This window comes from Podarcis muralis, chromosome 6 (genome assembly GCF_964188315.1).
Source record: "Podarcis muralis chromosome 6, rPodMur119.hap1.1, whole genome shotgun sequence".
Lineage (NCBI taxonomy): Eukaryota > Metazoa > Chordata > Lepidosauria > Squamata > Lacertidae > Podarcis > Podarcis muralis.
The window spans coordinates 94,388,817-94,415,941 of record NC_135660.1 but is presented as its reverse complement, the minus strand read 5'-3'; the positions used below and the strand labels follow the sequence as shown (position 1 = coordinate 94,415,941).

At 45.9% G+C, this 27,125-nt stretch overlaps 1 protein-coding gene across 1 annotated transcript in view; it reads left to right on the top strand.

The window, feature by feature from the left end:
• Positions 1-15,572: 15,572 nt before the first annotated feature.
• LOC114596910 (anoctamin-2) overlaps positions 15,573-27,125 on the top strand; it is a 27,626-nt gene continuing 16,073 nt past the window's right edge. Inside the window, exons 1-3 of the mRNA XM_028728778.2 lie at positions 15,573-15,622; positions 17,195-17,295; positions 23,820-23,968. Of these exons, the coding sequence (XP_028584611.2) occupies positions 15,614-15,622; positions 17,195-17,295; positions 23,820-23,968 (259 nt within the window). The 5' untranslated portion in view covers positions 15,573-15,613. The remainder of the gene's footprint in view (positions 15,623-17,194; positions 17,296-23,819; positions 23,969-27,125) is intronic.

Sequence of the window (27,125 nt, the reverse complement as noted above, 5' to 3'; positions counted from 1 at the left end):
ACACCCAAGTTTGCAAATAGGAGAACTGATGATAGATAAAACGATTAGGTAGATATCTTCTCCATTAGCAATGCAGATTGAGGAGTTCTAAAATTTCCCAAACAGTGTGTGCATAAGGCAATATTTCACCTCGCTGACAGCAAGCCGTTCTGAAATGTGCTAGCCTGCCTGACTGTTGGTATACCTTAACCTGTCCTCTTCTATGAGTGCCTGAGGCCAGCAAACTTTTTCAGCAGGTCCACTGTCCCTCAGACCTTGTTGGGGGGCGGACTATATTTTTGGGGAGGAAATGAATGAATTTCTATGCCCCACGAATAACCCAGAGATGTATTTTAAATAAAAGCACACATTCTGCTCATGTAAAAACACCAGGCAGGTGCCACAAATAACCCAGAGATGCATTTTAAATAAAAGGACACATTCTACTCATGTAAAAACACACTGATCCGTGGGCCGGATTGGGAAGGCGATTGGGCTGGATCCGGCCCCCGGGCCTTAGTTTGCCTACCCGTGCCTGAGGCCCACACCTGAAGTAGGTAGCATCTGGTGAAGTCAGATCAGAGGCAGGTGAAGCAAACCAAGTCCAGTCAACATTTGCAAAATCAAACCATAGCAAACAAGGTGCAATCAGAGGTTGTCTTGCACAGAGGGCAGAGAAAAACAACACCCTTCTTTAGCTGGCTGAAGTTGTTGCCCCAGCAAGGAGCTGAAGCTCTTATGTAGTGTGGTCAGCTCTGCCTGCCTAGAGGAACTGTCGGGGTTGTTACCTGACCCTCATTTTGCAGTCTTTGACTTCCACAAGGCTGGTAGATTGGGGGGTCATGTTCTTCGGTAAGGCTGTGTCATCTGGTTGGGAGAGTCCCAAATGGCATATGGATGGTTCTCCCCACAGAAGAAGCCTGAGCTTCATCCTCATCAGAGTCCTCTGCCGCACATTGCAGGTCCCAGGGTGACGCCATATCCTAACTTTGCATAGCACAAGCATGTTGAGACACAACATACATAGGTTTGGGCTTTAGAAATATGCTTGTCATTTTATATCACTTCAGGACAGTGTGAACTTGCTCATTGAGCACACCCGCTGGAAACTCCAGCGGGTGCAGAATGCTGCAGCGAGACTCCTTACGAGGTCTTCGCTGCGAGATCACATTCACCCGGTGCTATACCAGCTGCACTGGCTCCCGGTGGAGTACAGGATCAGGTTTAAGGTGCTGGTTTTAACCTTTAAAGCCCTATACGGCTTAGGACCCTCGTACCTACGGGACCGCCTCTCCTGGTATGCCCCACAGAGAAACTTACGGTCTTCAAATAAAAACATCTTGAAGGTCCCAGGCCACAGAGAGGTTAGGCTGGCCTCAACCAGAGCCAGGGCTTTTTCGGCTGTGGCTCCGATCTGGTGGAACACTCTGTCCCAAGAGACCAGGGCCCTGCGGGACTTGACATCTTTCCGCAGGGCCTGCAAGACAGAGCTGTTCCACCAGGCCTTTGGCAAGGGCACAGCCTGACTCCCTCCTTCGGCAATCTTCGTGGAGCTCTGGCCCAATGGCTGCCAGTGGCTTGAATTAATTAATTTTAGAATGAATGGTTTTAGAGTGTTGTTTATGCTGTACTTTTGTACTGTTTTATTGTTGTTAGCCGCCCTGAGCCCGGCTAAGGCTGGGGAGGGCGGGATATAAATAAAATTTTTTATTATTATTATTATTATTATTATTATTATTATTATTATTATTATTATTTGCACATCTTGAAAACTGTGTGTGCGTGTAATGTGTTGCCATGAAGTTTTCCACATCAAATATTGAGAATCTAGTATTAGGTACTCATTGGGAAAGCAGAAAAGCCATGGGGTCAAGTAGGTTCTGCCTGGCTTAAACTTTATCCATCAGGAACAGAACATTTCCTGCCCTTAGTAAAGCAGATTGCCAAATTCAGTTGGTTTTGTCGCTACTGTCATACCCTGAAGTTAATGCCATTCTGAATTTCACCTTTTAAAAATGTAAAACAAACTTGTTTCCTTGCACAAACAAGTAACTTGTTCTTTGTTTAGATTTCTCCTATCTGATCAAGCTCATTTGTGGTGAACAAAACATTAAGGAATGATGCCCGGCAGAAGAAAAACAAATCTTTTCCTAATAACGATGCACGTTTTGTTAAAAGTTTCCAGATGCCTAATATGTTGCTAATTTGGTCGTCCTTGCTTGGGCACAAATGAAACAGTATTAGGATGATTCCATTTTGTAGCCACATCGATGCTTTTAAGTTTAAGAGGTTGTTCCATTAGCACCATTGAGTTCTGTTAGATTGCATGTACCAATGTAAGTGATTTGTGCTGTGCAGACCTGTTTTTCTAATAGCAAAATGAATATAGAAAAGGGAATAATAATGTGGGTAACACTCTATGTCTGAGATCCACATCAGTCATAGGATCAGACTTGGGGTAAGGGTGTCTGTGCTAATGGAGAGATATGCAGGTCTTCCCTGGATATTTTTTTAATTTAAATTATTTCTTATTCCCTCAAAATTAAGTTTTCTTGTTGTTTAGTCGTTTAGTCGTGTCCAACTCTTCGTGACCCCCTGGACCAGAACACGCCAGGCACTTCTGTCTTCCACTGCCTCCTGCAGTTTGGTCAGACTCATGTTTGTAGCTTCGAGAACACCGTCCAACCATCTCGTCCTCTGTCGTCCCCCTCTCCTTGTGCCCTCCATCTTTCCCAACATCAGGGTTTTTTCCAGGGAGTCTTCTCTTCTCATGAGGTGGCCAAAGTACTGGAGCCTCAGCTTCACGATCTGTCCTTCGAGTGAGCACAACAAAATTAAGTTTAGGGGGAAATAATTGGCAACTTTCGTCCCAGGTTTTGCAGCCATTGCACACTTAATGGAACTTCAGTAACCTTGGACCTCGTCCCCCAGGACTCTGGTGATGATGAGATGCACACACAAAACAGCTTGCCTAATGGTCTCCATTCAGGTCCTCCATGAATCACCGTTCAGGATGTGCAAACTGCCCCTCCCATCCGATATATGTTGCTGGTCTCTCAAATGCCTCAGATTCCTCCTGCCCCCCAAACATAATGTTCTACATTTGCCGTGAAAAATTGTATTTTGGTGATATTTGGTGTAAATGCCAGTAGGGCCCCAATTCTTATGTTGCGGTGAAGAGGAACAAAAACTCAGTGCTCCCAAAGGGCTGCCCAGATAGCATTTGAAGTCTTATTCTCGTCAGGTCTCCTTGATTAGAATCTGAGCGAACTGTATCTTTTCCCCATGATCCTTGCTGTTACTCTTTTTTAATTATCTTTTATAGTTCATCTATTTTTAAGGGACGTTAATAGATGCACGTTGTATACGAGTTAATATAAGGAGTGTTAGCATGTCATCTACACTGATAATTATATCATGTTGTAGATCCTGTAGAAAGAAAAATAAACTCAGAGGAGTTGCATGGAAAGTATCAGACATATGAAGGGCAGCCCAGGACACAAGGCCTCTGGAGAGAAGGAGGAGGCAGTGAATGTGGAAAGGCCTTCTCTCGCTTGTCACTTTTAATCACTGTCAATAACCTTTTTTGTGGCTGAGTCACATTCTCGGCGTTGAGCCTGCCAGCCAGAGTCCCACAGTCGTTAATTGCGGTGATTCCAGGAGAAGGTTTTGGAAGGTGGTATTGGGAGAATGTTGTTCCTCACTGTGGGAATTATCCTCCCGGGTTTCTCAGGACTGTAGTATCATATCCTATATAACGGCTGGATCTAGACACATCAAAGAAGCATTTCAGTTCAAAGCGTGGTAAACTTCCTAAAGGGAAATCAAGTTGGCGAAAGATAGGACTCCACTGTGCCATATGGTGTCGCAGTGTTTTATAATGCATACAAATGGTTTTTCTTTACTAATATAGCTGAGGCCAGCATCTGGCCAGTTGCAACCAATTCAGTGGTTTGCTGGGTAAAATCAGTGAGTGCCATTATGTGTCAACAGAGCAGGAAAAGTGTATATCTAATGTAAGAGTACAGTCATACCTCGGGTTACAGATGCTTCGGGTTGTGCGATTTCGGGTTGCGCACTGCGCTGAACCTGGAAGTACTGGAACGGGTTACTTCCGGGTTTTGGCACATGCGCAGAAGCACTAAATCACACTTTGTGCATGCGCAGAATCGTCAAATTGCCACTCACGCGTGCACAGACGCGGCGCTGCGGGTTGCGAACGTGCTTCCCGCACAAATTACATTCTCAACCCAAGCGCCCACTGTATTGTGTGTTGGATAGGGAAGGGAGGATTTAGCAAGGCAGTGAATTATTCTCTAGGTACCGTTTCAACACTTCCCCCCTGTTAGGTTCCTCCAATACTACTGAGGAAAATATCTGTAACCTAGAGGCAGGCGAAAGGACCATTAAGTGCTGCTAAGAGACTTCAGCATAACATTGTAATTTGAGCAATACAAATTGCAGAGTAAATTTGCCAACTGGCTTGTTTCCATTAGGCCAAGGTTGATTTTATTATAGCAAATAATGTTGGTTGAATGGGTAATTTTTGCAATAGATTTGTGATAAAATACTTTCTGTCAAGAGATGTAAAAGCTTGGACAGGTGGAACCTGTTTAGCAAGGCATTTTTATTTTTTTTTAATTTTAGCAGGAAAAGCATCGTGAAGGCAGCAGAATAATTGTGATTTTATTTGACAGTTTGTGGAAGAGCAGACGTAGGCACATGACATTAATCTTAAAGCTGTATGTTAGTAACTTTAATGACTATCCAGTTCAAATACTGCTATTGTACTGGAGTAATTAAAATGAAATTATAGTCTTAAAAATTGCTCCGTCTCTTTGGTATCTGTTTATTGTTCCAATAATTAACCTAGTAAAAATGCTCCTTTCATAAGTAAAATATGTAGGGAGGGTGCTATTTTATTGATTTTGTGACACAGAAAAACCCCACAGAAACAAAATTGAACTTTTCAAATGAAGTTCAAAAGTTAATCTATTTTTATGGGCTTTGCAACGTACCAACCAAAGCTTACTTAGCTTTGCTTGGTTGAACTGTTTAATTAATTCAAAATATATCCTCTTAGTTTCAGTCAACTTTAAGTAATTGTGTTTGGTTGGCTTGCTTGCTTAAATATAAGAAGTAGATAAGTTAAAATGAATCAGTTGTGGCTTTGTTAAACAATCAGTTTAAAAGAAAATTAAATGTGGTTACAATGGCACATGATTTCTCATATAAAACCTCTGGAGTTCCAGTAGCCAGAGCAATGCTCAATAGCAGCCATTCTACAGTGAATATTCTAGCAATATGGGAAGTGGCAGGGCACATAAAGTTCCCGAGTCAATCCCTTGTATATTCTCTTTAAGACATCTGTTTTCTTGGGATTTTAAAACTATTTTAAAAAATGGTGTAAAAAAACAAACAGTCAGCAGTTCAATTATATATTGGACTCACTGAGTTCAGTGGAACTTTTTCCTGGGTATGTCTGGATATTTAGGATTGTAGCTTAAAATTTCTATATAGAAGGCTGTGTTATATCTGCAAAGCTTGTGTTAAAATGAACATTGAACAGCCCAAATCACAAAGAAGGAAACTTAAGTCGCCAGAGCTAGGAAGGGCGTTTTCCTGAGCCACTGCCAGATGGTATAAGCATCATTGGCCCAGATGAATCAGTGGCCTTTTTCCAAGACATCTTTATGCATTCAGTGCTTCTTCGACTTTCTGTACTAGTCATACATTCATATGCACATAGGCCTTGCATCCACAGGCTCCCCCCCCCCTCAAAATAAGGTGGAGGGGTGGTCGGGAGAGGAGGAATCATAGCAGCTGAGTTTTGTCCCCATCCAGTTTTCTTATATGCAAGCAGTCCTGATTCATCATGACACATACAAGATTTCCAGAGGGTGATAACACAGGTCCCCTTAGTTTGTCTTCTGATCATAGTTGCATTACAAGAATGCATACCTGTAGCTATTCTTTGGCTGCCTCTGCTGATGGTTTTTTTTTGGGGGGGGGGAGATTGGGATTTGCAAAACCAGATGTGTTCTTAAGAAATAGGTGCACCCTTTTGGTGGATATAGTCTTCGATTCAGCTAACCACATGACTTAGATCAGGCCCGTCCAACAGATCTACCGGTAGGTCACTGGACGTCTTTCTTAGATCACTGGTAGAAGATCACTGGCTCCCCCCAACGAAGCTCAACAAATTTGGGTCCCCTAAAAAAAGCTCAACAACAACTTTGACCTGAACCCCCCAAAAGGGGGCCGATCACTGCCGGTTTTTAACTCTGTGAGTAGATCACAGTCTCTTGGGAGTTGGCCACCCAGGTTTCAGAAGTCATGGCATAGCCATATTTAGGAAAATAATATAAGCGGCTCTGAATATGTGGACCTTGCTTTGTGTTTCTTTGTGTGGTGTGGGGGCTGGAGGGACATATTTTGCTGGTCACAAGGGCAACTTTATTTACTGACGCTGCTACATGACATGAAAGGCATGTTAGCGATATAATGTGTAGGAGGTAGACCATAATTGATTTGCTTACTGACAGGATGAGTAAGCCAGAGAAAACAATGAAATAAGACAAATAGTAGTTCTTAATTTCTAATTTTAAAAATTGAGGGGGCGCCCTAGGGAAGAAACAGTAAAAATTCAGTCTGCTTTTTCAATTATAGATCGTATGAGAGCAATGTGTCTTCATATATTGGGTAAAATTTGGGATGAGCGAGAAATTTGGTTCGGTTTGCATTATAATGTATGAATCTACCCAATTTGCACTTCCCAAAACAATATGGGAATGAGAATGAATTGAAAAAGGTATTCAAATATACCTTTCTGAAGAAACCAGAGGCCTTTCTCTTGGGTATTGTCGGCCAACTGGTGCCAAAGAAGGACAGAACATTCTTTATGTATGCTACAACAGCAGCAAGAATACTCATCGCAAAGTATTGGAGGACACAAGACCTACCCACCTTGGAAGAATGGCAGATGAAGGTGATGGACTATATGGGACTGGGAGAGATGACTGGCAGAATCCGAGACCAGGGAAGAGAGACAGCGGAAGAAGATTGGAAGAAATTCAAGGACTATCTTAAGAAATATTTTAAAATTAATGAATGTTAGAATGACGTTGGTTTAGAAAATATGTGGTTTCCAGCTGTAATGGATAAGTAAAAAAGAAAAGAAAGGTTAAAAATTAAATGAAAAACAAGGGAAAGGATTTGCTGAATAATAAATTAGAAATTGGAATACAGAAAGGGGAGGTATGAGGAAGTCGGGGAAGTAAGTTATATGAAAATAAGGGTTGAAATTATACTTGTTTTTATTCTTTTGTTTGTCTGTATTATTGTATTGTTTTGTTTTGTCGTTATAAAAATTTTGAAACTTTAATAAAAAATTTATTTAAAAAACAACAACAATATGGGAATGAGAGGACAGAAATGTGCACTTCTCCAAATATCGCAATGACACACTGAAACACTGATAAATTTTCACGCGCACTTTAAAAAAATCACAAAATGGTGTGGAGATGTGAAGGACTGAATTTAAGAGTGGGAAAACAAGAAACTAAGAAAAACCCAGAGTAACAGATAAAATCTAATTGAAGGCAAGGAAGGGGGGCATAGTAACAACTAAGGCATAAATCATTTGCACACTTATTAGGGACTAAGATCTACTGGAATCCACTGGAATCCATAGTGAACCAAGTTTTACTCAGAGTAGACCCATTGAAATTAAGAAACTTGATTAAGGTAGTTAAAATTTAGTTGAATAACACCCAATGGGACTTCTGAATAAACTGTTTATGATTGCACTGTATTTCATCACACTGATTCCAAATTGCGCTTAACTTTTTCACCTTATTTATTTACTTAGTATCATAACTGATGTTTTCCCTATTATGGCTTGTACTAGGATGAGAAGGAAAAACTGACCTGGAAAGACCGTACCCCTGGCTATCTAGTGAACCTTGCATCTATCTTATTTATGGTAATTTTGAATTTTATTTCCATGATTTTTTAACAGTGGCCTATATTAAATTTGCCGTGACTGCATGGATCTCCAGACTGAATCAATATTCTCTAACATATGCATTACCTTTGCTGTTTCCCCTCATTGTATCCTTCTTTTAGACTGAATTGGGGATGGACTAAGAATTGCAAAAGTTTAAAACCACAAAGTCCAGATTCAGTGCTTGGTGCAGGATTGGTTCACTTACCCGCTCATTTGCCAGATCATCACATCCCAGAACATCTCAGACTGTGGATGTTGGAGCACAGTGGTGGCATTGTTCTTCTTCTTTGCCTGAGCAAAGTGCCCCAATAACCAACTTCCTGAGCTACCACCCAGGCACTGACAATACTTCCTTGTTGTTCCTGGTTGTCTTATCTAGTCACCTTCTCCCAATGCCTCACAAGAAGCATCACTGGGAAAGACCCTAACTGAGCTACCAGGCAGAGAGAGAGACAGTCGAGGCCACAAACTCCAGCAGATATTGCACATATATATGTGTTGCTTTACTCATGCCCTGTGCACTGGTGCCACAGGTGTTGATTTGCAGCATTTGAGCAGGTGCCAGGCAGAGTGGCATGTGGCTGGTCTGTGTCAGTCAACTAGCCTGTTGCCTTCCAGTGCAGTAGGGGATGATGTTCCCTTGCCAGTGTTGGAGTAAGAGTCAGCTTCTGATTGGCAATTAGAAGGTTGGCAGTTCAAATCCCCACTACGGGGTGAGCTGCCGTTGCTCGGTCCCAGCTCCTGCCAACCTAGCAGTTCGAAAGCATGTCAAAGTGCAAGTAGATAAATAGGTATCGCTCTGGCGGGAAGGTAAATGGCACTGCTCTGGTTCGCCAGAAGCGGCTTAGTCATGCTGGCCACATGACCCGGAAGCTGTACGCCGGCTCCCTCAGCCAATAAAGCGAGATGAGTGCTGCAACCCCAGAGTCGGCCACAACTGGACCTAATGGTCCGGGGTCCCTTTACCTTTACCTTTTAGTTCTGGCCAGTACTGAATATCCTAGAATTAGTGGTGCTCCTATGTCCATGTAGTTCAGAATTGAGATCAGCAAACTGGATGATGCTGTGGTGGCATAAGCAGGGACAGCCCTGCACCAATACTATTTAATACAAACCTAAAAGGTCAACAGAGAAAACCCATTGGCCAGCCATGTGCAGAGCATTTCCCTTCACAGAGGAAGCTGCTTAATATGTGGGCCTTTGGGCTCTCTAATGCCACTCAAGCTCATTAACTGTGGCAAGTAGATTTACTGTATGCGCAAAAATGCATGAATGTGTGCATTTCTATGAATACCTGTGTGTCTCTTTTCAGATTTCCCTGACGTTTTCCTTGGTCTTCGGTGTGATTGTGTACCGGATAACTACAGCGGCAGCACTATCCATGAGTCCCAACGAGTCAACCAAGTCTAACGTCCGAGTGACGGTGACTGCGACGGCTGTCATCATTAACCTTGTTGTGATCCTTATCCTAGATGAGATTTATGGAATGGTTGCCAAATGGTTGACAGAAATGGGTAATGCCTTTTCACCCTCCATAAGTGCATATGTTCTGCTTCTTGCCAATAATGTACAGTAACTGTTTTTGTCCCACAAAGTAGGACTTTTCATTCATTCTATAATATTCAAACCTCCTTCAATCATTTAGAGCAGGAGTTTTATACTGTACTATATTTTGCAAAATGCTGAAATTCCCCAGAAGTTTATAAGTGATTCCTCAACAATAGTATCAGTAATGTGGCACAATGGGTTAGTGCATCTGGCTTTTAACCAGAAGGTTGGTGGTTCAATTGTTCAGTTATTGACTAAAGAAGAAGAAGGGGCAGTAGCATAGAAGGATCATAGCTGAGTGCAACATCCTGGATAATGTAGCAGGTCAGTTACAATTTTGCTTCCAATTAACTACAAAAGAACAGTTACTAGCCACCAACCTAGAAGCACCCTTATTGACTAGAATTCAGAAAAGACTTCTGGGTATAAACAGTTGCAAGCACCTTTCTGCCAAGGGCAGATTCACACAGTTACGGTAGTTAATGTATCACACTTTTGTGATTTGTTCCACTTCCGTTCAGAAGATCCACAGAAGGGAGACTGCCAATAGACAAGTGATAAGGCTTTGTCACAATTTCCTATCCATCTCATGGCTAACTGCTAATGGCTACTGCCCACTCCCTGACTCTTTGCATTCCTTCATTCTTCCACTGCTTGCTGAATCTGAATCTTGGAAGTTGTGCAAAAGCAAGCCCAAGGCTGGGGGGAAACCCCAGCACCATTTCAAGGCAACTGAGACATGTCTCTGGCCTCATGGAAGAGTCTGCCACATATTTACTTCCATGTAATTTTTTATATTGCTAAATCAAGCAAGGAGGGTGTCAAAACAGTGTGCATAGAATCAAAACACAACAGGCAAATATCAGAAAAACATGACACAGAGTTGAAAGACAGGGTAAGCTTGTGTAAATAAAATTGTTTTGGGGCTGCCGTCTAAAACTAGACACAGGATGTCTGCCTAATATACAAAGGCAATGAATTCCGCATTGTAGGTGCTGCTAGACTAAAGGCCCAATTCCTTGTGGATGCCATAAGGAAGAGTAATCAATGCTTCTCCAGCAGATATCAAAGAATGCACAGGAATGTATGGAGAAAGGTTGTCCCAAGTGTAACAGTCACACCTGAAATCTGGCCTGTGACATATTGGCAACCAGTGCAGATTCTTCAGCAGTGGGGTCACATGCTGTCAATAAGAAGCTCCAATCAACAGCCAGACTGCAGCACATTCTGCACCTTCCACAACAGCCTTAAGAGCAGTTCTGCGTAGAGTGTATTGCAATAATCAAGTCATGAGGTCCAGCTCCAAGGGCCTTCTGGGGGTTCCCTCACTGCGAGAAGTGAAGTTACAGGCGATGAGGCAGAGGGCCCTCTCGGTAGTGGCGCCCGCCCTGTGGAACACCCTCCCATCAGATGTCAAAGAAATAAATAACTACAACTTTTAGAAGAGATCTGAAGACAGCCCTGTATAGGGAAGTTTTTGATGCTTGATGTTCTTTGTGTTTTTATATTTTGCTGGAAGCTGCCCAGAGTGACTGGGGCAACCAAGTCAGGTGGACAGCATATAAATAATGAAATTATTATTACTACTACTATTATCATCTGGAGAGGAAATATGAAGTAAGCATCAGTAGGACAGAAACAAAATGTGGGTTTTGGCTACCCATGCTTGACTCAGTACCTGAAAGCTGAGGATGAAACCCAAGGCAGAGCGAAAATGTATTGTTTAACTTCCTTCCCTCTCTCTGAGCACAGCATGGAAGCTAAGAACCCTGTACTCCCAAACAGGTCTTGACCCTTCTTTCAGATGTAAATATGACATTTTCCAAACTTATCAGCATCCCCTTTGATCACGGAATATGGCTTATTGGTTTATTGTGTGTCACATAAATTATCAGTTGTTTCCATTCATCTGTTTTTCTGCTTTCTTCATGACAGAGATACCCAAAACAGAAAAAACCTTTGAGGAGCATTTAATTATGAAAGCTTTCCTTCTGAAATTTGTGAACTCCTATGCACCAATTTTTTACGTGGCATTTTTTAAAGGAAGGTGGGTTGAATATGATTCTTTAGCAGAAAGTTGATATTTGTTGTTGTTGTTGTTGTTGTTGTTGTTGTTGTTGTTGTTGTTTAGTCGTTTAGTTGTGTCTGACTCTCCGTGACCCCATGGACCAGAACACGTCAGGCACTTCTGTCTTCCACTGCCTCCCGCAGTTTGGTCAAACTCATGCTGGTAGCTTCGAGAACACTGTCCAACCATCTCGTCCTCTGCCGTCCCCTTCTCCTTGTGCCCTCCATCTTTCCCAACATCAGGGTCTTTTCCAGGGAGTCTTTTCTTCTCATGAGGTGGCCAAAGTATTGGAGCCTCAGCTTCACAATCTGTCCTTCCAGTGAGCACTCAGGGCTGATTTCCTTCAGAATGGAGAGGTTTGATCTTCTTGCAGTCCATGGGACTCTCAAGAGTCTCCTCCAGCACATTTGATATTTACACATTGCAAAATTCAATATACATATGTTCTACTTATGACACCTCACTGCATGGATTGGGGGGAGGCTGGAAGCAGATGGAGAGAACTGAACTGGTCCTGGCTATCTCCAGAAAGCCCACTGGGAAGTGAGAAGTGAGGCTTCTCCCTCATGTGAATTCTCCGTATGGACAGGACAGGGTGTGGGTTGTGTTTAGCCTGCTCAGCACAGGTTGAGAGACCTCTGGGCTCTTCTTTGTGACATGTGGGGTTCCTGCATTTGGGAATGGACTGTTGCAGAGGGAGTATGGCAGATGCCAGCACCTCCCCTCTTATAAGTTAAGGGGGCACGAAGGTGTTTTTCTCAAGGACACCCACAGGCAGCACACGGAGACTGCTCCAGAAGGGGGTTGTGACAGACATTGGAGAAGGATTCTCCGACACATCACTCTGATTTACTACAGATGCATATATGCAGCTTTCCTGTACCTGCTGAGTAGACCAGGCATAGGCAAACTCAGCCCTCCAGATGTTTTGACACCACAATTCCCATCATCCCTGACCACTGGTCCTGTTAGTTAGGGATGATGGGAGTTGTAGTCCCAAAACATCTGGAGGGCCGAGTTTGCCTATGTCTGGAGGAGACACTATCCTTCTACAAGAGATGGAAAGACAGCCATGTGTGAATATTTAAAAATTCTCAGTTACGCAATATTAACTGAAATGAATGGAAGACTTCCTGTTCTCTGTAGGGCTGGATAGAGAAGTGAGAGTCACAACAATTTTCAAAGAATAATATTATTATTTTATATAACAAAAACTTTTAAAATTTCAAATGGCAAAATCTGCAACTATATATGTGTTTGTAAATTTATTTATATATTTATCACCGGAGAGATTGGCTAAAATGAACAAATCGCTTAGTAGTAAGTGTTGAAGATGCACAAAGCAGATTGGAACCTTCTACCATATGTGGTGGACATGTCCAGAGATCAGAAAGTTCTGGGACATGATCCATGAAGAAATAAAAAAGTTACATAAAAAAAACATATCTTTTGGGAACATTGAATAGTGATATTCCAAAAGAAAATACTAAATTATTTCTGTATGCGACATCAGCGGCAAGAATGCTGATGGCTAAGTACTGGAAGGGTAACCAGGTACCGACCAAAGAGGAATGGTTATATAAATTATGTGTATATTTGGAACTGGCCAAATTGACATACAGTGGTGCCTCGCAAGACGAAAAGAATCCGTTCCGCGATTCTCTTCGTCTAGCGGTTTTTTCGTCTTGCGAAGCAACCCTATTAGCGGCTAAGCGAATTAGCGCTATTAGCGGTTTAGCGGCTATTAAAGGCTTAGCGGCTAAACTGCTAAAAGGCTATTAGCGGCTTAGCGGCTTAGAAAAAGGGGGGGAAGCGGGGGGGAAATCGCAAGACTAGCAAGACGTTTCGTCTTGCGAAGCAAGCCCATAGGGAAAATCGTCTTGCGAAGCAACTCAGAAACGGAAAACCCTTTCGTCTAGCAGGTTTTCCGTCTTGCGAGGCATTCGTCTTGCGGGGCACCACTGTACCATATTTTTTGCCCTATAGGACACACCGGCCCATAGGACGCACCTAAATTTGGGGGGGGGAATAAAGGGGGGGAAATTATTATTTTTCCCCCAGGAGCGGGGCTGGGGCGGGGGAAGCTCGGGCTTCCCCCGACGCCAGCCCCCAGAACAGGACCCAGAGCCATGCCGAAGCTGCGTGCAGCTTTGGCATCGCTCTGGGAGCTTGCGGGGCTGGAGGAGGGGGAAGCCCTCCGCCAGCCTTCTAACCAAGTCGGGGGACAGCGGGAAAGGTGCGCTGCGCCTCCCGCTGTCCCCCGAGTTTGCGGGGCTGGTGACAGGGAGGAGCAGGCTTCTCCCCCCCGCCAGCCTTCTAACCAAGTCGGGGGACAGCGGGAAAGGCGCGCTGTGCCTCCCCGCTGTCCCCCGAGCTTGTGGGGCTGGCGGTGGGGCTCTCCTGAAGCCTGGACAGCGAGAGGGGTTGGTGCGCACCGACCCCTCTCGCTCTCCAGGCTTCAGCGAAAGCCTGCATTCACCCCATAGGACGCACACACATTTCCCCTTCATTTTTGGAGGGGGAAAAGTGCGTCCTATAGGGCAAAAAATATGGTATATAATAAGTCCAAAGCCAATGAATACAGTCAAGATGGAATGGAATTGCTTGAATGATTATTTAGAAAGACAAGGATCTAATGTAAAATTTGGCTGTGTCTAGAATGACCTTGTGAATGGAAAAGGAGAACCATACATACCTATATACATATCTATATATGAAGATGAAAATAATACTGAAATACAGATAAAATGTGAAATGTGAAAGGAAGTGTTGTGAGAGTGATGGAAGTCTATTATTCCTATTATTTTGTAAAATAGTGTTTATCATCTTGAAATATTATACTTTTCTTTATTCTTTTACTGTTTATTTTACTTTGCATTTTTCCCCTTTTTCTTCTCTACTTTTTCTTTCTCTATATTATTCTTTATGTGTGGTTTTGTATTGATGTATTCACTTTGCAATAAAACAAATTTTAAAAATTTAAAATTTAATTTTTTATATTAATATAGTTGTATAACCATCTGAAACTGAGGGGAAAGGGTGTGTGTGTGTGTGTGTGTGTGTGTGTGTGCGCGTGTGTGTGTGTGTGTGTGTGTGTGTGTGTGTGTGTGTGCCTAAGGCTGCAATATTAGATAGATTGGATCCTCTCTCAGAGTTTGGTAGGGCCCCCCAGGGGGATGTTTCTGAGACATTCCAGGGAAAGACCGGGAAAGGGTGGATCCAAAGCTTCCTTGGTCCCCTCACACACACTCAAGCTGGGGGGAGATTTAGACATGCGCAGGAGTCTATCCGCATCTCTCCTCTCCTCTCCCCTCACCAGCTTCCAGTGGAAAGCAGGGGAACTGGGTGGAGTCACTCTTCCACCCAAACTTCTGCCCTGCTGGCTCAAGCCTCCCAGGACATTGGAAATGGTGGGCTAGTTGTCTTTGGGTTTCACACACAATCCTAAGTATTGCAGCTTTAACAGGTAAAGGGAGCCCTGAGCATTAGGTCCACTCATGGACGACTCTGGGGTTGCAGCGCTCACCTCACTTTACTGGCCGAGGGAGCCGACGTTTGTCTGCAGACAGTTTTTCTTGGTCATGTGGCCAGCATGACTAAGCCGCTTCTGGCGAACCAGAGCAGCGCACGGAAACGCCGTTTACCTTCCCGTCGGAGGGGTACCTATTTATCTACTTGCACTTTGACGTGCTTTCGAACTGCTAGGTTGGCAGGAGCAGTGACCGAGCAACGGGAGCTCACCCCGTCGCGGGGATTCGAACCGCCGACCTTCTGATCAGCAAGCCCTAGGCTCAGTGGTTTAGACCACAGCGCCACGCGCGTCCCATTATTGCAGCCTTAGTTATAAAATATAGTGGTCCTCTATTTTAAAACCGTATTCATCATTTGGCTGCACCAAGTAAGCTATTTTAATTAATTGTTCTGATACTGATTTAATCCAGATGTGTGTGCTTGTTCTCAGGTTTGTAGGCCGACCTGGACATTATGTGTATGTATTTGCTGGTTATCGAATGGAAGAGGTAAGTATCCAGTTTTAAATCTTACTTTGAAATAGAGAAGGGAGAGGGATTCAGTTTGCTTTGCATTTAATCTAACTGAATTCACGCATCCAAAATAATATGGGAACACAGCTATCCTTCAAAATATGCTCTTCTCTGAGTTTTGCTGTGTAGTTCACTAACCATGAAACATACACAGAAGTATTAGGAAAAAGTGTGCATAAAAATGTATATATATGCATTCTATTACAGATAATTGCTTGTACAATGTGTTACATTAGGCAAAATGGCATACAAAAACATGCACCAGGAGAAACATAAAGGCTGCTGAATTTTCATTAAACACAGACACACAACTCAAACTGGTAAAGAAATGGGACAAACTGGATTTAACATGGGGGGGGGGGAATGAGTAAAAGGGAGAAGCTGGACAGATTCCTGCATCGCCAAAATAGATATTTCATAAATCTGCTGTGCTGCTTGAAAGTATGTAATATTCTAATTCTGATTATCTGGAGGCAAAAACATATAAGGGTGTCATTATTATCAGCTGGGTTTGCTAAAGCTGCCGATTTCCTGAAGCTCAGATTGATGCTTGGCAAATACCGTATTTTTCGCTCTATAGGACGCACTTTTCCCCCTCCAAAAATGAAGGGGAAATGTGTGTGCGTCCTATGGAGTGAATGCAGGCTTTCGCTGAAGCCTGGAGAGCGAGAGGGGTCGGTGTGCACTGACCCCTCTCGCTCTCCAGGCTTCAGGAAGCTATCTGAAGGCTTGCCGATAGCAGCCTGCAGCCCGAAGCTGTTCCAGCTTCGGGATGGCTGCGCAAAGCCTCCGCAAGGCAGCGGGGTGAAGGCACCCCGCTGCCCTGCGGAGGCTTGAAAGGCTGTCCCCGAAGCCAAAACAACGAGACGGAGCGCTGCGCAGCCCTCTGTCCCGCTGTTCTAGCTTTGGGATGGCTGCGCAAATCCTGCACAGGGCAGCCAGGTGAAGGCAACCCGCCGCACTGCGGAGGCTTGAAAGGCTGTCCCCGAAGCCAAAACAACGAGACGGAGCGCTGCGCAGCCCTCTGTCCCGCTGTTCTAGCTTCGGGATGGCTGCGCAAAGCCTGCACAGGGCAGCCAGGTGAAGGCAACCCGCCGCACTGCGGAGGCTTGAAAGGCTGTCCCCAAAGCCTCAAGCCTTTGGAGTGCAGCTGCGCTCCAAATCTTTGAGGCTGGCGGTGGGGGAAAGCAGCGCTTCCCCCCCACCGCCAGCACCACAAGCTCGGGGGGCAGCGGCAAGGCTGCGCAGCCTTTGCGCTGTTCCCCGACCTGCTCTTGAACGCACCTTAAACGCACCTTGTTTTAGAGGGGGAGAACAAGAAAAAAAATTCCTGTTCTCCCGCTCCTATGGTCCGGTGCATCCTATGGTCCGGTGCGTCCTATAGAGCAAAAAATACGGTATGTGGGAATGCCCAGTTGCTTGAATGCCCTGCGGCAGTGACAAGCAATAGCACTGCGGGTGCTGCCCCCCCCCCTGCATTACCCACTCTCCGGAAACCTCTTCTTAGTGATGTTGTGTCTCCCCCTTGCCCTTTCTCTTACCCTCTAGTGTGCTCCTGGAGGCTGCTTGATGGAGCTTTGCATTCAGCTGAGCATTATCATGCTGGGGAAGCAGCTGATCCAAAATAACATCTTTGAAATTGGAGTTCCGTATGTATTTCATTCACATTCATGCTCTTGTTTCTGTAAGGTATCATGTCGTGGCTTGTGGTTTGCGTGGCAAGACCCCCAAGCCGACCCCCCATTAGGATAAATAAATTCACAGACACGGATACTTTGTTTAAAGTTTTTGGGCAAAAATTTGGCCACAACTTTATTGATTACAGGAATGAGAGCGGTATTGGCTTAGGCAAGACTATATTTGACTCCTGCCCCCTTTGCAGGAAGTCTGTAAGTGTCAACCACCCAAAGGGAAACTGCTTCAGGGGAACCCGCCTGCATCCCCCCTGGTGTTCCCAGAGGCCTGGCATGGCCCTCACCCTTCAAGCGGACTTCGGACAGGCCCCGGCTTCCTTTAATGGAATACCCTTGAACCTGGAGGGGCAGGCGATGGCCGGTCTCCCCTCCCCAATTCACAACAAGCCAATGCCTAACCGCCAAACCTTACAAAGTTGTGACGGTTGCTAAGAGGTAGGCAAAAACCAAGTGGCCCGTGCCAATTTGCCAAATGGAAAAAATTCCTATCTGGCCCCCGACTCAAGCCAGGCAACCAGTCAAAGTCCAAAGCAAGGCCAAAGGATCTAAATTAAAGGGAGGGTGGGCGGGTGTTTGGCAGCCTGGCACACGTCACGCGGCTGCTTTTATACTTTCCCCCACTATCACCCCATGAAATGATTGGGCAATAGCCCTGGGTGATTGTGGTGCCACCCCGGCGTGAGGGCGATAGCTCCACCCACGCTGGGGGGGGGGGACCAGGTTGAGGGTCTGCTCGCAACCAGGACCATCTATTAAGATGATCCCATTTGCCAAAGCCTACTGAAATATTATCATTGCTTGCATACATTATTATTATTGTTTAAACTTAGTTGCTTGTCACCCAAAGGTCACGACAAAGAAAAATATACAATACATGATACTATATGGGAGGGGAAGCGGGGTGGGGGAGGGGGTGGAAAGAATAATATAATACATTAGTATTTGATATAACATAACATCCATGGAGGGGGAAAAACCCCAGCTGTATAAATAGTAGTGAGCAAAATTAACAATACTGAAACAAACAAACAAACAAATGAATTAATGAATTCAAATGAGGTCAAACTTAAGTAGCATAAGAGAAAAGGTGCTGAGGTTTTATTTCCCCTAACAAATTGGTTCCTTATGAGTAAATTGATTAACATAAATTACTTGCCACACATTTAAAAACGAGAGTGATCTTGCAATTCTTTTAGGAACACATGTGTGAAAAAGGTGTTTGATACAGTACTGGGAGGAGCCTTCTGTCATAAACAAGGTTGCCTCTCAATGCTATCTGTAGCAGGAATGCGAGGCAAGTATTTCGGAATGCTTTGGCAAAGACGTCTGAGCAAACGCGAGGGAAATCAAGAGAGTTTGTGGGGCTACCTTTGAAGGTGACCTGGAAACTACAACTAATCCAGAATGCGGCAGCTAGACTGGTGACTGGGGGCGGCCGCTGAGACCACATAACACCGGTCTTGAAAGACCTACACTGGCTCCCTATGGAACACCCTCCCACCAGATGTCAAAGAGAACAACAATTACCAGACTTTTAGAAGACATCTGAAGGCAGCCCTGTTTAGGGAAGCTTTTAATGTTTAACAGACCACTGTATTTTAATACTTTGTTGGAAGCCGCCCAGAGTGGCTGGGGAAACCCAGCCAGATGGGTGGGGTATAAATATAATAATAATAATAATAATAATAATAATAATAATAATAACAACAACAACAACAACAACAACAACAACAACAACAACAACAACAATAATAATAATAATAATATCTCTTAGTAGCAGGGGTACCACATCCCATTTTGCTGCTTGAGGCGAAACGGGCAGGGCCACTGCTTCTGACCCCTCCTGCCATGGCAAAGATCACAGCCAATTTTGGGCTAAAAGGTAAAGGTAAAGGTACCCCTGCCGGTACGGGCCAGTCTTGACAGACTCTAGGGTTGTGCGCCCATCTCACTCAAGAGGCCGGGGGCCAGCGCTGTCCGGAGACACTTCCGGGTCACGTGGCCAGCGTGACATCGCTGCTCTGGCGAGCCAGAGCCGCACACGGAAACGCCGTTTACCTTCCCGCTAGTAAGCGGTCCCTATTTATCTACTTGCACTCGGGGGTGCTTTTGAACTGCTAGGTTGGCAGGTGCTGGGACCGAACAACGGGAGCGCACCCCGCCGCGGGGATTCGAACCGCCGACCTTTCGATCGGCAAGCCCTAGGCACTGAGGCTTTTACCCACAGCGCCACCCGCGTCCCAATTTTGGACTAGGTCCCACCAATTTAGGGTGAAATCTTGCCTCAAATCGTGTGAGATCTTGCACACTCCGCAACATCTCTTTCTCACAGTTTTGACTGAGATCTCGCTCAAAATGGGTCTGATCAAAACGACCTCAGCCCAGTATACCTGAAGGAGCGTCTCCACCACCATCGTTCAGGTCCAGCTCCGAGGGCCTTCTGGCGGTTCCCTCACTGTGAGAAGTGAGGTTACAGGGAACCAGGCAGAGGGCCTTCTCAGTGGTGGCACTCACCCTGTGGAACGCCCTCCCATCGGATGTCAAGGAAATAGACAACTATCTGACTTTTAGAAGACATCTGTTTAGGAAAGTTTTTAATGTTTGATTTTTATTCTGTTTTTAATCTGTTGGGAGCTGCCCAGAGTGACTGGGGAAACCCAGCCAGATGGGCGGGGTATAAATATGATGATGATGATGATGATCTTGTCCAAATTTGGCTCCCATCAAGGTGGCTCTTCTCCACTGGGGGAGGTGGCAGGGCAGGCAAGGCACCCGCTGGGCATGCTGCCTGAGGGCCTCTGCCACCTGAGGCAGCAGCCTTACCCTGCCTAATGACTGGGCCAGCTCTCCTTAGTAGTACTTATACAGAATATCTACAAGCTATTCTCCACCACTTTTTGTGGTGTGTGCCACCCACCAAAGAACCCCAAACAACACCCCAGCCCAAGAGTCTGCCCAGCAGTCTCAACTTTTGTAGCTGGAGTCAGTCCAGCCCCTGCCCAGGTGGAAAAAGGCCTGCGAGGCAGGGAGCAGGGCTTCCAGGACACACGGCCAAGAATGTACTCACGGGGGTTATTTGTTAATCATATTTTAGCTCTGCGCAGTGATGATCTGTACTGGCTCACACTATAGTTACTTTAGGCAGCCTACCAGAGGGAGATAAGAATGAAACAGAACGTTAGTGGCACCAGTAATGGCCAGAAAAGCAAAAATGAAAAGGGAACCTCAGACTGGTAATGGCAAATGCATTATACTGGATGGAAGTAGCCAGTGCTCTCTCTCCCCCCCTTCCCCCCTTTTTTTGACAAATATGCTTTCCTCAGATGTGATCCCAGATGTGATCTGAAAGCAACCTGAGAACTAAAACTGGCAAAGCACCTTGTAGCAACAGGGGAAGGGATTGAATCATCAACCTCAATGAAGACATATTCGTCAAAGCACATTGAGCATTTTTCTTCACTTTATTCAATTCTCCATATGGCACCAGTTTGAGGTCCAACTCTCTTTTCCCCCCATTCTTAACAAAACTAAGAATATGGGGGCTGCAATCCACACAATTATTATTATTATTATTATTATTATTATTATTATTATTATTATTATTATTTTATTTGCAAAGTTAACAAGTAAAGAGGGGGAGGAAAAAAACAAAACAATAACAACAACAACCAAATACTATTACTAATAATAGACCACCCTCAGACACACTTATATGAGAGTAAGAAATACAGTGGTGCCTCGCAAGACGAAATTAATTCGTTCCGCAAGTTTTTTCTTCTTGCGAGTTTTTCGTCTTGCGAAGCACGGTTTCCCATAGGAATGCATTGAAAATCAATTAATGCGTTCCTAGGGAAACCGCTTGCCAGGCTGGCGGTGCGGAGAAGGGCTTTTCTCCCCACCGCAAGCCTTCAGCACAGGTACGGGAACAGAGGGGAAGGCGCGCAGCGCTTTCCCTCTGTTCCCGGGGCTTGCGTGGGAGGAGGGTTTTTCCTCCCCACCGCCAACATTCAGAACAGCATTCTGAATGTTGGCGGTGGGAAGGAAAACCCTTCTCCCACCCCAAGTCTTCAGGACAGCCATCCGAAGGCTGGCGCGGGGAGAAGGTCTCTCCGCCCCCCCCCCACGCCAGGCTTCGGTGCATCCTTCAGAGGCTGCTGCCATAGTCACGTGTCACTTCTCCAGCTGGGAGAGGGTCGCGGGGCTATGGCTTCTTTAGCCCCGCGCGCGCTCTCCCGGCTGGAGAGGTGACGCTCGGCTATGGAGGCTCCTGCCATAGGCGCGCGTCACCTGGGAGAGGGTCGCGGGGGGCTGCTTTAGCCCCGCGCGCGCTCTCCCGGCTGGAGAGGTGACGGGCGCCTATGGAGGCTCCTGCCAAAGGCGCGCGTCACTTCTCCAGCCGGGAGAGGGTCGCGGGGGGCTGGTTTAGCCCCGCGCGCGCTCTCCCGGCTGGAGAGGTGACGGGCGCCTATGGAGGTTCCTGCCATAGGCGCGCGTCACTTCTCCAGCTGGGAGAGGGTCGCGGGGGGCTGGTTTAGCCCCGCGCGCGCTCTCCCGGCTGGAGAGGTGACGGGCGCCTATGGAGGCTCCTGCCAAAGGCGCGCGTCACTTCTCCAGCCGGGAGAGGGTCGCGGGGGGCTGGTTTAGCCCCGCGCGCGCTCTCCCGGCTGGAGAGGTGACGGGCGCCTATGGAGGTTCCTGCCATAGGCGCGCGTCACTTCTCCAGCTGGGAGAGGGTCGCGGGGGGCTGGTTTAGCCCCGCGCGCGCTCTCCCGGCTGGAGAGGTGACGGGCGCCTATGGAGGCTCCTGCCATAGGCGCGCGTCACTTCTCCAGCTGGGAGAGGGTCGCGGGGGGCTGGTTTAGCCCCGCGCGCGCTCTCCCGGCTGGAGAGGTGACGGGCGCCTATGGAGGCTCCTGCCATAGGCGCGCGTCACTTCTCCAGCCGGGAGAGGGTCGCGGGGGGCTGGTTTAGCCCCGCGCGCGCTCTCCCGGCTGGAGAGGTGACGGGCGGCTATGGAGGTTCCTGCCATAGGCGCGCGTCACTTCTCCAGCTGGGAGAGGGTCGCGGGGGGCTGGTTTAGCCCCGCGCGCGCTCTCCTGGCTGGAGAGGTGACGGGCGCCTATGGAGGCTCCTGCCATAGGCGCGCGTCACTTCTCCAGCCGGGAGAGGGTCGCGGGGGGCTGGTTTAGCCCCGCGCGGGCTCTCCCGGCTGGAGAGGTGACGGGCGCCTATGGAGGTTGCTTCGCCGCCAGGCTTCGGAGGAGGTCCGAGGACAGTGGGGAAGACGCGCTGCGCTTCCCCGCTGTCCCGGAGATTTCCCTATGGGCTTTTGTCTTGCGAAGCAAGCCCATAGGGAAATTCGTTTTGCGAAGCGCCTCCAAAACGGAAAACCCTTTCGTCTAGCGGGTTTTCCGTCTTGCGAGGCGTTCGTCTTGCGGGGTACCACTGTAGATCTTACTTCTGAGTAGACATCCATAGGATTGCACCAGAGTCCATTTTGGGGGCTTTATCCGGCCCTCCAGTTGGTTTAATCCGGCCCCTGTGGCAGTTTATTTCGTGGGGTAAAATCCTAACGAAACCTCAACAACTTCAATCCTAAAAAAAAAGCTCAACTGTGAAAGAAACTGTGAAAAAAGTTTGGACACCACTGGCATTGCACTGTAAGTCCAGCTCCCCACCCTCAAAGGTTTTCAGTTGATGGTTTTTTATTACAAATACCTGCCATTACTTCCCCACTTTGGTTAGGTGTAAAAGAAAACTTTTTTGTTTGAACAGGTAGCTAATAAATAGACCTATCACTCCATCATAATCTCTTTTGCATAGCACGCATACTTCAGGTTCAAGGGATTTATTGCAGACTGCAGGGAGGAAGGTTTAGCGTGGCCCTTTGTTAAGATCCTGGCGGCATAGGATTAATCTGGATTTTTACTCATAGGTATGGTGCATGCGAAACATTCTTTGAGCATCTTTTCTCATGTGTGTCCTTAAGCTGGTATCTCTGGTGTCATTCCTGGAGAATACTTGATTATTATACTACAAAGTTTATTTTGCAGACAATGCTTTATGTGTTTATTTAAGTAAGTTCAGGCAGTGGGGCAGAGAGAGCTCTTACCTCACATCCCTGGTAAATAGCTGCCAATTTTTCCCTTTTCTTGTGAGGAATCCTATTCGGACTAAAGGAATTTCCCTTTTAAAAAAAGGGAAACATTGACAGCTATGCCCTGGTGAGCTGCCAGAAAGCTCCTTGCTTTGTTGTCATCTCAGCCTCAAGATGGTTGTGAGGATGAAATGGAAGGACCCAGTGAGGCCTGAGCGTCTTTCCACACACACACATTTATATTTGCTACATAAAACAAAAAATAATGCTTTTCTTTTAAGCTGCTTCCCTGGTCAACTAGTGAGGCTGTTAAAAGTTCTGTTTGAGATCCCCAACCTGTTTTAATTAAATTTATTGCCTACATTTTTTTTTTATTCCCCAGTAAGTTAAAAAAACTGTTCCGGAAGCTAAAGGATGAGAGGCCTGAGACAAAGACGAATGAGTCTGATCCTTCCAAACCACCTCAGCAATGGGAGCTGGACCATGCCTTGGAACCTTTCACCGGGTTGACCCCAGAATACATGGAAATGAGTAAGGCTTTTGAAATATCTCTTTTCACCCGCTAGTATCAAAGCAGTCTTTTTTCTAAAAAGCTTATAGAACTTTTATAAAGCATGCAGAACTTACTCCTGTTCTTTTAAAACATTTTTTTTTAAAAACCTACTAGGATATGGTTACCAGACATCCCCGTTTCCCGGGGACAGTCCCTGGATTCACAAATCTGTCCCCGGACAAAATCCGTCCCTGGATTTCATTTAATGTCCCCGGATTTATATTTTAAGTGTTGTAGATTTATTAGTAGGGAATGAATGTTGCGTGATGGGTTCAACGGCACAAGACACATCATATGGGGACTTCCGGCAAGGCAAAATGGCGGGCGCCATGGCAGCGAGCAGCTCCTGAAGCCAGCCAGAGCCAACTGCGCTACCAGGCTGGCTCTGGGCTGCTGAGGCTGCCACTGCCGCTGCCAAGGGGGAACTGGGGGTGCCTGGCACATCAACTGGGGGAGCCGCTGACACACACATCCCCGCGACTCAAATCAAGCCAGGCACGAGAGCGTGCGGCCACCCAGCCAACGGCCCAGCGGCACTCCAGGACCAGGAAAACCCTAGAGCTGACACAGGGAGAAGGAGAGAGGAGAGAGGAGAAGGAGAAGGAAGAGAAAGAGGAAGGAGAAAAAGAGGGGAGCCCCGACCTTGCCACGCTGCTGCTGCCACTGCCACTGAGGAGGAGAGGTAGGAGAGCACTGGGAGGGCAAGGACACATGGCTGAGCCCAGGCCTGACCCGAGCCTACTCCATGGCGGCTAGCGCTCCAAGAGAACAGGCTGGGGCCCAGAGGAAGGTCACGCAACAGAGAAGACTACAGAAGAGAAGATATTACAGTGGTGCCTCGCAAGACGAAATTAATTCATTCTGCGAGTTTTTTCGTCTTGCGAATTTTTCATCTTGTGAAGCACGGTTTCCCATAGTAATGCATTGAAAATCAATTAATGCGTTCCTATGGTCAAAAAAAGTCCAAACAAAGCCAAATTTGGTACAAAAAGAGTTTATTAAGTGTTCTTTAAAGTCACACATACTGTAAAGAGCATTTCAAAAAGTGAAGGAACAATAATATAAGTTTCTAAACATGACAGAAAAGCATTTAAAAATCACCAAAGTGTACTGTACATACATTTTCTAAGACTCTGGGGGGCAACTCGAAGAAGGTTCCTCTTCCACTCTTTGCTTCTTGCTGAAGAACCTGTCCATGGTCTGCTGCTTCATCCGCCTTTTCAGCACCTCCCTGAAAGACGACATGACCCTCGTATCAAAAGTGTTCGCAAGGTCATGTGCCACGTGCTTGTCAGGGTGGTGCCGCTGTGCAAACGCCTGCACCTCCTTCCATTTCTGGCAAATGTCCCTCAGTTCTTTGGAGGACAGCCGTTCCTCAGTTGCTTCCTCCTCTTCCAGCGAGGCCTGCTCCTGCGCAGCCTCTGCCTGCAGTTCGACCAGCTCCTGGGTGGTCAGCTCGTGGTCGTGCTCCTCCTTCTTCCTCTCGCCGGCCTCTGCAGCAGCAGTCTTCTTGGGCCCCATGGCAGCACAGCTCCTACCTTCACAACCCCCCCCCCAAAAAATCAGTGCTTCACATCCAAAAAATTCAAAAGCACCAAACCTCCCAGAAAACACACAAGCTCCCAGATTCTTGCAAACCCCTCCTCAACACCAAGTCCTTGAATTCCAAACACCCCAACCCAAAATCCAAAAACCCCAAAAAAAGTTTTAAAAATTTTACTTACCAAATGGCTGCAAAAGAAGTTTTGGAAAAGCTTCAAAAATCACCAAAGTCTTCAAAAACCTCAAAAAAGGCTACCACACTTTGGAAAAGCTTCAAAAATCACCAAAGTCTGCTATGAGTTGCTCCTCGAAGTCAAGTCGCAACTGCACCTCTTCAAGCAATGCACCCTGGGTATTAACGGTTTTAAGACAAAGGAAACAAACTTGCAAGGCGTTTTTGTCTTGCGAAGCAAGCCCATAGGGAAATTCGTCTTGCGAAGCAGCTCGAAAAATGGAAAACCCTTTCGTCTAGCGAGTTTTTCGTCTTGCGAGGCATTCGTCTTCCGAGGTACCACTGTACTTCTTTTTAAAAGAAACCAAACAAGCCTTTTTTATAACTTTTTTCTCTCTTTTTTTTATAAAAAAAAGTGACCCTGGATTCCTTGAACGAAAATCTGGTAACCTTATACTAGGAACAATTAGAAATACTCACGATGTCAATAAGTAAATGCAAAAAAATTAAAATAAATAAATATCCATAGGGCACTGCATAAAACCATCAGAATAAACTAACCTAATTTAACAGCTTGAAATTAAACAGGAGAGAGAATAACGCCTAATGGTAGTATATGCAAATGGAGAGGCGCCATTGCAAAAAGGCCTTCCACAGAGACCCACTCAAACCACACTTTCGGAGTCGTGGGGCATGGGGAAATGGGTGCCAGGTGAGTCTCCCTTAACCAACAGATGAGGAGCCAGACACACTCAGGAAAACCCATTGCTTGTGTTTGGGGCAGAGTTTGGCTTGCCTATAGCATACAGGTTAGGAGGAGGTGGCAAGGCTACCCCAGCCTCAACCTACGCTTGCACAGAGATTCAGGTTCTTGCTGCAATCTATTGTTAAATAAAAGCCCTCAACCCAATATCAGTGGCCTCCCTCTTTATTTCTGGCTTTAGGTACAATTTAAATATTTTTATTCCAATTACATTTATATATATATTCCAGCAGGTGAATCTGATTATCTTTAATATTAATGGCTCACCATCTTTGTAATTTTACCATGCGGCACAATATGCTGAGTGCTGGCTATGAGATTCAAGAAAGATGGAACGCTAGAGTAAAATCAAACCTTCTTCTCCCTGTGGTGCACAGTACGTATCACTAAATTCAGCTGTCAGGTTCACTGCTGATTGACACAGACCACCCACATGGAGCGGAAGTTCTTTGAGATGCTCAGCACTGAGGCTGTCAGTTGAGATTGTTCTGAAAGGGCATCAGGCAGAAATGAAGATGAAAGGAGCACTTCAGTGGAGAATGTTTGCATACTTTCAAAACTGGGTAAAAGAACAGGACTCTCAGAGAGAGTCACTGAATTCAGAAAGGAAATTTTTAACTGCAAGAAAAAATAATGTTGTGGTTAAATGCAGCAACAT